Genomic DNA, 12,419 nt, shown 5'->3' on the forward strand with positions numbered 1-12,419 from the left:
AGGGGATGCCGTGTGCCACCCACCGAGCGCATGCTACGTAGCCACACACACAAATACACACACACACACACATCAGCGAGAATAAACCCCTTGTGTGTCGCTCTACGCTGTCACAGGTACAACCAGCAAGCCATCCCACCAGCGCGCACCTGTCCGCACCTGTGTCCGCGGGGCCGGTTTCTCGCGATAAATCCGCGATAAATTTCCTCGACCCGCCGAATTCTATTTCCACGGTTTCCGAACGAATTACCGGTTTAATTGGAATTCCTTTTTTCCAAACAACGTTCCCCGGCCATACCCTTCCCCCCGTTCATTGCGAGCGAAACTTCGACGGCGTTTAAACTCGCGCTGAAAACAAAACACAGCGTGATCTGGCGCGCCCGGCCCGGTCGACGAAATAATTGAAAGGGAGCGCTAAAACTCGCGGGAAAATCAAAATTGGAAACAGAGGAAATTCACGGATACAGAGGGCTTCGGGATGAGCGACGAAATTTTTTGAACCGATGCTCGTCGATCTTTCATCTCGCACAAAGGAGTAGGGGACTTTCAGGAGACGTTGACGTCTCGCCGAGCGATCCTCATTGGTAAATCCGAGTCGTTTTTAAACGCGCCCGGTGTCGAAACTCGGGTGTCGAAGACGATGATAAATAGGTCAGGCCCGTGTTCCGTGAATTAAAGCCGCGTCTCGGTGCCCACTTCGGTCTGAATTTCCGCGGAAATTGTGTTAATTGCAAGTTCTCGGTCAAGGGTGCATCGATTGAACGACCGGGATATCCGGTTCGGAGAGTGCACTGCGCCTTTTACGGAAGCGTGATCCCGTTCGACTGATATTCGACGCGCGATAAAGAACTGATTCGGACGACGGCGCTTCTGAAAACGGAAGTTTCAGAAGCTGTATTCCCATCTTTTCCGGAAGTACTAGTGAAAATCGCGAAGAGCGATCTACGACTCGGAAATTGCTGTCCATAAATCGAGTGAACCTTTGGTTTGTTTTCACGTGTCATTAACTTCGCGTTTATCGAATATAACAAATTGAATCTTCTCAGTCTTTAGTTTATTTTTTAACATAATATTTCGATATTCCTTACTCGATAAATGTAATATTCCCCGGGTATTTTATGTAACCCCTATGTAAGTCCATTTATTGATAAAATAAATTTTCGTATTAATTATGTTCGAAACGAGACCAAAGCCACAACAGTTGGTTGCCTTTTTAATTACTAGTTCCACTACCCTAATTTTTCGAGAGCCTAAGCTGGCATAGAATTGCATTTAATAGAGCCTCTCGTATCTGAACAATTTATTTTGTTAATATCTTGATGATAGCAAATTTCTTCATCCTACTTAGTTTAGTCGCGTTCATTTTTGTTAAACCACGTACGATTCTCTCTAATTGATAGCGCAATTTGGAATTTATTCTTTAACAAATTTCTAGATTTCGTGATAATTTAGTGTACTCACCGTGGTCTTCTCTAAACAACGAAGCAGATGATGATGCTGCAATTCGAAAATATCCTCCTCCTTGTAAGAGTCGTCCATCTGAAGGCCGCTCTCCTGCGCGGCCAGACGGGCTTCGGCCGCCTTCTTTTTGCTCACGAAGGCCGCTCCGCTTGACGCTTTCGCGATCCTGATGCGCGCTAATCTGGCTTTCTGCAACAAACACACAGGCATTTCAATTAGTAATTTCATCGCTCCTTGGTGGACTGTGGATTTTATGCGCTTATAATTGAATTCAATAAGTCGAATGGATGCTAAACTGTGAAGACGAACGAATTTAAGGATATTGTGGTATTTTATTTGGGTTATTATGGTTATTAAAAGGCGGGAGGCATTTTTGTATAGTTCATACTCTTGGAAATTAACTTAGATAATTTTTAATTTCTACTTCTCAGTAATTTAAAATAAAAACTGTTAATAATTTATTTCAATAAATCACTCCATCTTATCGTCACCAACTTTCTTCCATTAAGAAACAGAATGTGTACTAATACATAATTATATTACATAATAATAATATTCTAATATGTAATCAAAAATGTTGATATAATATCCTAATGTGACATTTTATTGTTATGAACCCTAGAATTATGTAACCCTAAAAGCGACCCGTGTATATTGTTTTATAACAATGCTGAGATTAAATTTAAAGAAAATATTCTCAAAATACCAAGAATTGCAAGACTGACAGTCAAAAATAACACATTTCAACTGATTCAGCAGTTCCAGCGTTAATCAACTTGGTTCAGTGAATAAAACTTTGAACTGCTCGTCTCGAAGACGTGTCCCGGACGTCTCACCGAGTTCCATCAAAATGGTGCAACAGACTGCCGAACTGCGTCAGGAACTATTTTTAAATCTGGTCGGGGGGGGCGAACAAACGAGGTAGGTAAATGTCTCGCGGAGAAAACGGCGCGTCGCTAACGGTGTAGAAAAGTTCGTGGAAACTGAATTCGGCAGCCGTTGGAAGCGAACCAGGTGCGAACAACGCGGGTGCCTGGAAAGAAAGTTACGCCCGGGTAAGACCCGAGAGGGGCGCGGGCGGCGGAAGAGGCGCGGAGAAAAGTGAGCGAGTCAAAGCGATGCGGGAGGAGAGACCGCGTGTCTTTCCAGCCGCGGCGAAATTGTCTCGTGGGTAACAATGGCTAGAAAGGAAGGGAGAAAGAAAGAGCGAGGGGAGAAGAGAGAAGAAGATAGAGAAAGAGGAAAGAAGAAAGAGAGGAAAAGACGGAGAGAAAAAGAGAGAGAGTGGAAGAGAGAGAGAGAGAGAAGAAGAAGAGAGAGAGTTGCCGTGCACCGTCGGAAAATTCGTGGACGACGAAATCGCGCGACAGTGGAAACGCATCAGCTCGGCGACGCGAATTCGCGCGGAACAAGTCATTAGACTAACAACGACGCATTGTCCGCTTGTTTCTCCCCTTCTTTTTTTCTTCCTTCTCGGAGAGAGGCTCATCGGGCTTTCCACCCACGGCCGGTCAATTAAGCTTTCAACGGGCGATTTTCCGCGGGAAATTACCGCGCGCCATTCGAACACGCGACGGCGGCGATTCCGACGCTCGGAGCGTGCCCGGGCTCGTTTCCGGAACGATTATGCTTCTTTCAGGTTGACGAAACAGCTGGGAACGACGCGAGTTCCTTTTTCTCGCTTGTTCAGCGCGGAATTGAATGCTCCACGGGGCCAGGAAACGGGACGGCCAACAATGCTTTTCCCAAATAACATCGCGCGCGAGTGGACGCGGCGGTCAGTGTGCCGGTGCTTTCGCAAATTCGGGTCGCGATTAATTCAAATGTTACTCGGTGATTATGTTTAAGCGATGGTGAACAGATGATTGACAATTTTTTAGATAAATGTACAGCATGTAGAAGCATTGATGGATTTTTTGATATATAACAATTTAGGTTTTACTTGTAAGATACAATGCCCAAGCATATATGGAAAAATATGACACTATAAATATTTTGTTTCTTCATTAAAATTGTTATAATATAATTAATACTATATATAAATACGAGACGTAGGTCATCAGGCTTTTTAATGAAGAGTTCATTAGACCTCCACATGTCTCTAGTGTCTTGTTAACACTTTACCGACCGGCCATTCGATCATAAACATTTAGGTTCACGTTGAATTTTCCTTTCCATTTTGATTATATTTATTTTATTAATCGCAAGAGATATTTAATATTTAAAAAATCATATAATAGTATCGAAGCTTGCGGTAGTAGCATTTAATATATTTATTTCAATAATATGCGATAACAACGACTATCAAAGGTGAAAAAGACAATTACTTTACTCTCGCCATGCAATAATATACCGTGTAAAGGAGACGCGATTATTCGAGCCTATTACACTTGTCACACAACCAACTGTTTTAGTCACCCTCTAGACTCTAAACCAAGCTTGACACTCCGAGTCATCGCCATGCTGTTCTCCGATGGATTTATAGCCAGGCCTCCAAAGATGTTCGAAAACCCGAGCTCGCTGTCGTACACATCTGAGACACGTCCAAACATCCCCCGTCGAATTCTCGCGGCCCGAGGGACGCAACCAGAATTCGAGCAGCCTCGCCGATTGTTGCAGAATGTGTACTAAAGGCGCGCAGTTACTCAGCAACAGTTGCACCAGACGGCGCAAATTTGTCAACGAAATCCACGGCGCGTTCCGCGTCGAGCAATCCTGCGGCAAGAATTTCTCCGGCGCGTTTGTCAGCAGACGGTGCCGCAGTGTTCGTAATGAGATGTGATGATAATTCCTCGAGGCAGCATGAAGAGCTCCGGAAACTCCCCCCCCCCCTCTCTCTCTCTCTCTCTCTCTATTTCTCTCTGGTCGTCTGCATCCGGAAGAATCTCTACCTTCTTCTTTTTCTTTTTTTTCTTCTTCTTCTTCTTCTTGGTGCCAGGCCTCGCGAGAGTCGCCGTGACGCCATCGCGTAATTGTGAAATAACGTGAGATAAAGCTGTTCGTTAAGGGAACTTTATCACGGTGGATTTCCCCGCGCCGACTACTCCACGGACAATTTCCCTCCTTCAAGAAAATTCTGAGCTACGTGCCCCACTTACTTATCCTCCTATTCTTTTCATACTTACCGTTTCTACGGAGGACATTGTGCCTCACCGATATTACGTCCTTTTGCTTTGGTGAAAGAGAGAGAGAGAGATTCGTACATGTACTGATACTCTATAGGATGTTTAAAAAATGACTCGTAATGGGGAGATGAAGGATTCTAGAGGTCATTTGAAATAACTTTTTCCTTTGTGCCGAGCAGTGATATTGTATGCATTGGTGTGCATTGATTCGTAAGAGTGATAAGATAAAATTCGTTTAGACTCTGTCAGGCTTTAATTATAAAGCTTGCTACAATATTGTAAATTATTCAAACATAGAAGTCTCTTAAAGCTTGTGTAATATTGTAAAACTAGAAACCGGTCATTTTGGCCGTGGTAGGTCTAAACCTTTACGTTAAATACACTTCTTATATAAATAAATCTCTCAACAATTTTCTAAATATAAATAAATATGATAAAAATTATTTTGAAACGCGGCGTGATCATTTTTGTCGGCGCCTTAGCGTCGTCACTCGACCGCAAAGGGTTAAAAGGGCTAACATCCAGTGCGATTATATTCCAGAAAAAAAGGACCTTCTACATCGAGAATTCGAATCCTCATTGCTCCAGCAAGAACTTCCTGCTTTCCGATCTCCGCAACACATATTCCGGTCCAAGAGCTGTCCAGGTTTTACGGTAAAAGTATTCCAAGTAGAACAACTCGGGTTTTACCGGACAAGGAAGTTTCTCCAGCGTATTTTCCGCGAGTCTTCTTAGCCCGGTAATGCCGCCGCGCCGGGGAAATTCGTTCTACGGAGCCGGCATACTTTTTACCGGACAGGCCCGACGGTATTCTGCGCCGATGTAATTTACGGGTCGACGGTTGTAACATTTATCTCCGACCAAACGGTCGCACCTCGGCGCAGCAGCGCAACCGGGCTTGTTGCGCGGAACACATAAAGAACGCGAGCTAAACGACGTCGTAGCGGCCGGGCCAAACGCAACCGGACCGCTGCGAATCCATCATTAACGCGTTGCTTCCCCCCTTTAACGCCCATGACGCTACTTCCGCAGAGTTTGCGAAACTCGTGGGGATTCCCAACAATGTCGAGCACCGGCACGTCGTTCGCCAAGCACCGTGTCGGATGAAATGATTGCACCTCGCGGAAATCTCGACGACTCTGCCCGCGGTTCTCTTCTCGGTCTTTGTTGAAATACGCGTCGACAATGAGATAACATAAAAAGTTGTTACATCTTTTTCGAGGAAGCTGCTTTGAGGTTTAACTTAAAATCATTGAAAATAGAATAAATAAAATATTGAATTAAATATGATTTAATAATATCGAATCGATGCAGCGAAAAATTGGCGTACGACACTTTTGCTTTAAACTGCTCAGGTAATATAATTATTTAGGAAAAGGAATTTGAGTTTTTTTAAAAATCCTAAGTGATGCTTAAAAATAGCAACATCGTATGTCAATTTTTATATATAATTTTTATATTTACTACAATTTTATTCTGAAGAAAAATTTTTCAAAGTCTACACAGATATTTGATCCTAAGAAAGTTTCGATCGTCTGCACCATTTGAACGTTTTAATTTGTCTTTCAGATGAAAACAGTTGCCTAAGGAAAACAGCTTAGAGGTTCCAATATGGAATCTCCAGCCTCTAAAACAAGCTCAATAACATCGACTTCGGATGTTGTTTCACCGGTCTACGGCAGCGTAAAGATCCAAGGTTTATCTTCGATTTCGAACATCGGCACACATCGTACACTTTTCCAAAGCCGAGATTACAGTCTCCAAACAAACATCCCGTCGAAACGAACTCCCTTCTCGATTCCGGATAAAATCATCGAAACGTTCCTCGCGCGCAACTTGCAACGTTTCAACTTTCGCCGCCGGCCAAGGTCAGAATTTTCGAAATCCCTTCTATCCGCCCGCGAAAACAAACGAATACCACCGGAGCACGATCTCGCATGCATAAAACAAACTTCGGAAGTGCAAAGGGGAAACGTGCGGCGGTCGATCGGGAACCAGAACGGACGGATTGTACGTCGGTGCATGTACAGGGTGATGCACTCGAGTGCGCCACGTAAGTCTCACGTCAATCGTCGCGTTTGTTACGCTATTATTGTAGTAGTCTCCTTTTTATTACTCCTCATTGTTATATTATTATTGCTATTACTTCTATTTACTTATTTACTACGAAGCCGAATTTTATTATATACATTTGTTATTTCTCTTTATTAATTTATTTATTTTCTATACTGAGCCACCGCACAAGGCGACAGAGTTGTAATTACCCCCGGGTATTCTTTGTAAGCCTGGGGGAACATTCATTGATAAATAAATTTCGTATATCTCTGTTATCGTAGTTGGATAATCTAGTGAATCTTTATTTTGTGTTTAGAATTTTTTAATCGCAAGGTTAGGGTTTCTTACTAGAATTTTATGATTTTATATGGTTTTATATGCATTTATATGCACTCGAGGCAAGGGTGAGCGGGAGCAATTTAAAGCGAAGGAAAAGATAGGAAAAGTGCATCGATGTGATTGCTTAAAGAATCTATGAAATGTAAATTAGCATTACTTAGCACGTTGAAGTATAATAAATTAATTCGTTTGTTTTTATTGAAACTATGATGATCTAGACGTTGTAGGTGGGCGATATATATCATTAAGGTCTGCGGAAAAATTACCGCGTCTAAAAGGAATATCTTGAAACGCGTATCTGCATATCTCTTAAAATATCTTCAGACATACAAATCCTTTGATGAATAATTTGTCCAAGGAGAGGTGCTCTAGGTGGGACGGTCGGGCCACCGAGTGGATTCTCAAGGCGGGACTTTGTTGCGAAACGGCGCGGGCGCGCTGGTCGAGGTTAGCGTGGCGGTAAAAGCCGCGGAAAGTGCAGGCGGTGGTCGAAACTGCGCCCGAGGACAGCTTCCTGACATTTCGCAGCCGCATAAACATCCGCGGGCATAAGCGCGCCGCGTGACACCTCGCAGATGCGTGGGCGTGTACCGGAGCGGAGCCGAGAGCGCGCGCGCGGCCCGGAGCACGCGAAAATATACGGATTTCGCCGGATATAAATATGGTAAACACGCGGCGAGGGATCTCCCGGTGCATTCGTCGCTCTATAATTAGAGGCCGGCGAGAGAGCCCGCGCCGGTTCGGAACGCGAAAGCCGATCTACCGTAATTCACCCATCGGCCCGCGCACTGTTTGGCCACCGCGCCGAAAACCGAACCGGAAGGAGGAAACACGGCGCGCGTATGTTTGATTTACCCGTGAAACGGGGCTGTTGTTTCACGGCAAGCAACTACTCTCTCGGTAAACTCGCGCCGCCCCTTCACCGGCGCATCTTTCCGCAACGGAAACGTTCTTCGGTGCCCGGCGCTGTTTAATTTTGTATTGTTTCGTTTACAGCTGTAGTCTGTAACTGTCTATTAACTTTTCGATCGCGGAGAACTTCCACGGTTCTGGCAACGAGAACTGGTAAGCAGTTGTTCGCGAAGTACTAATTAACGTCTCAAATAAGTATAATAACTTCAACGTTATTGTAGTAACTAGTTAATGTTTCGAATAAGATATTATAGTAATGAGAAGAAGATTTATTGATGTATATTCTCGGGCGAGAAAAAGGAAGACAGAAAATATATATATAGCATAAAAGAAATAGAAGAGTAAATATAAATAAAGTGGGAGTAGAAGAGAATAACGAAAAACAATTATTGAATATAATAATAATAAACACAATAATACTTAATAGTAATATAGAAATTAATAGTAATAACAATAACGATAATAAATGACAAAATGCTGAAGTGATAAAACACTTAGCATACAATTTCACCACTTTAATATTCGAAATAAAATACATAGAAAGTTCTCAATCTTAAATCAACCATAATTATCAAAAGACTAAAATGATCAATTTCAAAATGACTCACTGGACCACACGTGTCCATCAACAATTACTAAATTCCATTTCGGAAGAAAATTCCGAAATAATTCATTTAATCCTCATCGTTCTAGCTCATTGCAATCAAAGAGTCAAGGAAAATCCGGTTTCCGTTGGTAATGATCTTTATAGGTCGAAATGGACACCAGCAATATATACGCCGTAAACTCTAAATAGGGCCGCATCCACTGATAGCCGGAACGAGCGCTGAACAATCGACAGCGAACAAAATTCCAGCAAAGATTCGATTACAAACGAGGCCAGTCGCGACGCGACGCCGGAAAATCGTAGCTATCAAAGGACCATCGGAATCAGGACAGCGTCGGAGTTGTCAAATATTCCAGGCACGTGACAACGAAGGTCCAGCGCTTGGCTTGGTTACAACGGTGATCAAACGGGACCGGATAAACAAGAGTCGAGGGCAAGAGATGAGATCGGCCGTGGCAAAAAAGCAAGCCGGTTCGGTCGGTGCGGGGATGATCTATTTAAAAACGAGCTGGACGTGCTAACGAAAAGATGGATTGTGTCCAGAGAACGAGCAAGAACCCGCGCCGGTTTCGTTCCAAGGGCATTGTTTCCGGCTGCTCGCGGCATTTCTAACCGGATCGCGTATCCTTCGCCGGCCAAGGAGACCGGAGAAGTCCTTTTTGTCCGATGCCAGAGCTCGCCCCCGGTGGAAAGGGTTCCCAGCCCGGGATAGGTCTCGGCTGATCCAAGGTTGCGGCATCGCGAGCCAACCAGAGGGTGGGGGGAGACCTCTCGAAGTTGCGGATAGATCAGAAAGCGAAACAACTGCGATGTATTTTTTTTTCTGTTTTGTTCGGACAGCGGATATACAGCGAGATGTCCCTCCATTGTCAGAAAACTGCGGCGCGGTTCGCGAAGCTTTTGCCCGGCGGAAAGAGCAGCTCGTTCCAGGGAGAACGAGGGCGGCAGCTGCGGCGCGATGTCAGAGGATGACTGAGCGCATCGGTCATCCGGCGGACGAAGGGGACCGGAAACGGGCAACGACGCGGAAGGTCCCGTGTCATCGGTCACCGGATGATCGATCGCGGAGTGCCGCCCTCGCGACCCGCGCAATCCGGAAACGGGAAACTGAAATTTCCTGGCGACCGGCCAGCGATCTTATGCCAGCTCCGCGAAAAAAAAACCTGCTAACAGGTTGCGCGACATTAACGGGTTAGAACGAAGAAACCCGTCGCTAATTTCCTCGAGAGACAGGCCACTCGGAACGCGAAGGAAACTCGACTGACATCATAGCATGCTTGAGAAAAGGTCAACGAATATCTGCGAAATTTAAAATACGTATTTTAGTCCTATTAATGTTCCTTTATTTTTGCCGACTCCTAAATCTATTATTTAGCAGTATTTTATAGATAGATATACCTCTTGCATAGATACGAAAAAATCCTCCCTTAAACTGACTTCGGACTTTTACATAACAGCATAATCGTTCTGGCTTTAACCAAGCTTATGTGTACCATGATAATCTAAAAATTGATTACTTTCACCGCAGTTTCTTAAAAAGCAAGATTCCTAGAACATAACCCCCGCAGCTTGTCCTTGAATACCCGAAATTGACAAAGTTGGGGATGCCACGAGTTTGCGAGCATCGATCGCGTTTTTACGAAGACTTTGCTCAACGAGATAGCTGATCTACTGAAGCGATGGACTTCAAACTTTGCCTAGTTTCTGTAAAACCTGCGGCCATGAATAGTACCGTAGTTTAAGCACTTTTTGGTCGAACGTTGTAGTTTATGAGAAACGAAATCACCGTACTCGTCGGATTATATTTTTGTCGCGAGCGCGCCAGTATCTGGCGCAGCCTCTCGATATATTTCACGATATATGATTTATATCCCGTCGGAGAGAATTATGTTACGGAAACACGGGGGTATCTGTCAAGTTAATTAGTATTATAGAATCAAGGCCGGTACTCGCAGCGCGTCGATGGTTAATTAATTCGATACGAGACAACAGGTAGTAGCTGACGTCCGGCAAGCCGGATAAAAACCGGTGCTAATAACCGAATTAATTAGCGGCGATGTCGATTAATTCTCTACGCGAATCCGATCCCTCCGCGCGTGCCTGCCAACCGGCTGCGCGCGCGTGTATCGTCGAACGTCACCGGCGTACAATCTCCTAGATACCGCCAGCTCTCGAAAACCATTTCGGGAGTGTAATACACCGACTTGTTACAGAGTTCGCGAAGCCGTCGGCGCATCTCCGATCGCTTTCCATTCGAACGGAGTGTCCCGAGGCAATTTGTCTTCGTCGGAGCTCGTTTCCCTTTCGCGACGTTTCCGCTCTCGACTAATCTTCGAATTTCTTACCGACAACCTGCGGAACCTCTCGCTCTGAAATTTTTATACACTTCTTCGTCTATATTTAGACGAGATTCGAGAATTTTTTAGTTTGGAAAAAAGTAAAATTGAGCCTGCCACAAGCAAATAAGTGATACCATGATTTTACGGTCTCGTAAACGTTAAGTTATGGCTATGCGAGACCAATTTCGAAATTTATTACTGTCCGACGAGAATACTTTCCATCGTGGGAACCCAGTGTACTATTTTGGCTATGTTTCAGCAATGTTCAGAAATTTTTTGACCCGGGATAAATGAAAACCGAGCTTGTTACATGGCGATCTCTCAAGCGCTACCATGACTTTACGGTCTCGTAAACGTCAAGGGATGATATGCAAGGCTGGTTTTGGAATTTATTACTGCGAAACTATATTATATTTCATTACGAGGACTATGTATACTGTTTTGGGTATGTTTCAGCAATATTCACAAATTTTTTGATCCAGGGTAAAAGGAAATTCGCCTGCCTAAAAACGATCAAGTTTTACCATGTTTCTATATCTCTGCAGACGCCGAAACACGATATTCGAAGTCAGTTTCAGAATTTACTACAGTAAAATTACGAGCTCTTTTATCAAAAGACCTACGCATATTAATTTAGCTATGTTTCATCAACGAATTTTTGGTCCAGGAGAAATCGAAACCGAGCTTCACACAATCGCAACGTCGCGTTGAACCCCAAGCAAGTCGCGACATTTGACCCTGATTTCGGCATTTTACATCACACAACTGAAACTACTTTACCAACGAAAGCTCCGCTCTTTTGTCCGCGTATCACCGCGAAATTTTTGGCCGCCGGAGAACTGAAAATTGTGTTCGCGATAAGCGAGCGACCGCGCCGTCGGAATAAGCAGTTTACATACCCTTCCGCCTTTGTTCCAGCGATATCCGCAGAACTTCCAGCGCAACAGACACAGGGGAACGAAAGTTGCTAGCAGCGGGGAACACGGAGAGGCCGGCCTATCGACCAGAGGACTACCAGCAACAAGAGGAACCACTCAGCGATCCAGCGATAGCATGGAACCGCATGCAAAGAAACCACTCGGACCTAACTCTTCCAGACACTTGCACCCCTTATCTCCATAAACTCTGCACTTCCGTCTCCTCGATCGTGGCCTCCCGGCTCGGATCCGACGCGGAGATTCCTGGCGGGGGTTCCGTCCGCTCTTGCGCCCCCTCCCCGTGTAAGCCAGAAGGGGTTGAAAATCGAGAAATGCCATCGGTGCAGGGACACGAACGCGGTCGGAAGTATCGCGTGGCTCTCGACGATTAATCCAGGGAAGATGAGGGAACGCGGATGCCGCGGGACCGATAACAGAGAGAAATAGAAAGGAGAGAGAGAGGAGAGGAGAGAGAGAGAGAGAAAGAAAGCGGGAAGGAGGAAAGGGCGCACGAATGCAACGAGTTTTCGGGTTAGCCGACGACTAAGTTAATTAAGCGAACGTCGACAAATAACGCGCGGGTCACGGACGGCTGAAAGGGGCGCGGCCTTTCCGTTCGCAGAAAGAGCCGTCTGGATGGAGTGCGCAAGACCTACTTTCCGGC

At 44.9% G+C, this 12,419-nt stretch overlaps 1 protein-coding gene across 8 annotated transcripts in view; it reads right to left on the reverse strand.

Moving 5' to 3' along the window:
• Shal (potassium voltage-gated channel protein Shal) overlaps positions 1–12,419 on the reverse strand; it is a 168,613-nt gene that overhangs the window by 66,087 nt on the left and 90,107 nt on the right. For all 8 annotated transcript variants that reach the window (XM_078193175.1, XM_078193176.1, XM_078193182.1 and 5 more), the window contains exon 3: positions 1,462–1,650. In XM_078193175.1, the coding sequence (XP_078049301.1) occupies positions 1,462–1,650 (189 nt within the window). The remainder of the gene's footprint in view (positions 1–1,461; positions 1,651–12,419) is intronic.

The sequence above is a fragment of the Augochlora pura genome, chromosome 10 (assembly GCF_028453695.1).
Source record: "Augochlora pura isolate Apur16 chromosome 10, APUR_v2.2.1, whole genome shotgun sequence".
Lineage (NCBI taxonomy): Eukaryota > Metazoa > Arthropoda > Insecta > Hymenoptera > Halictidae > Augochlora > Augochlora pura.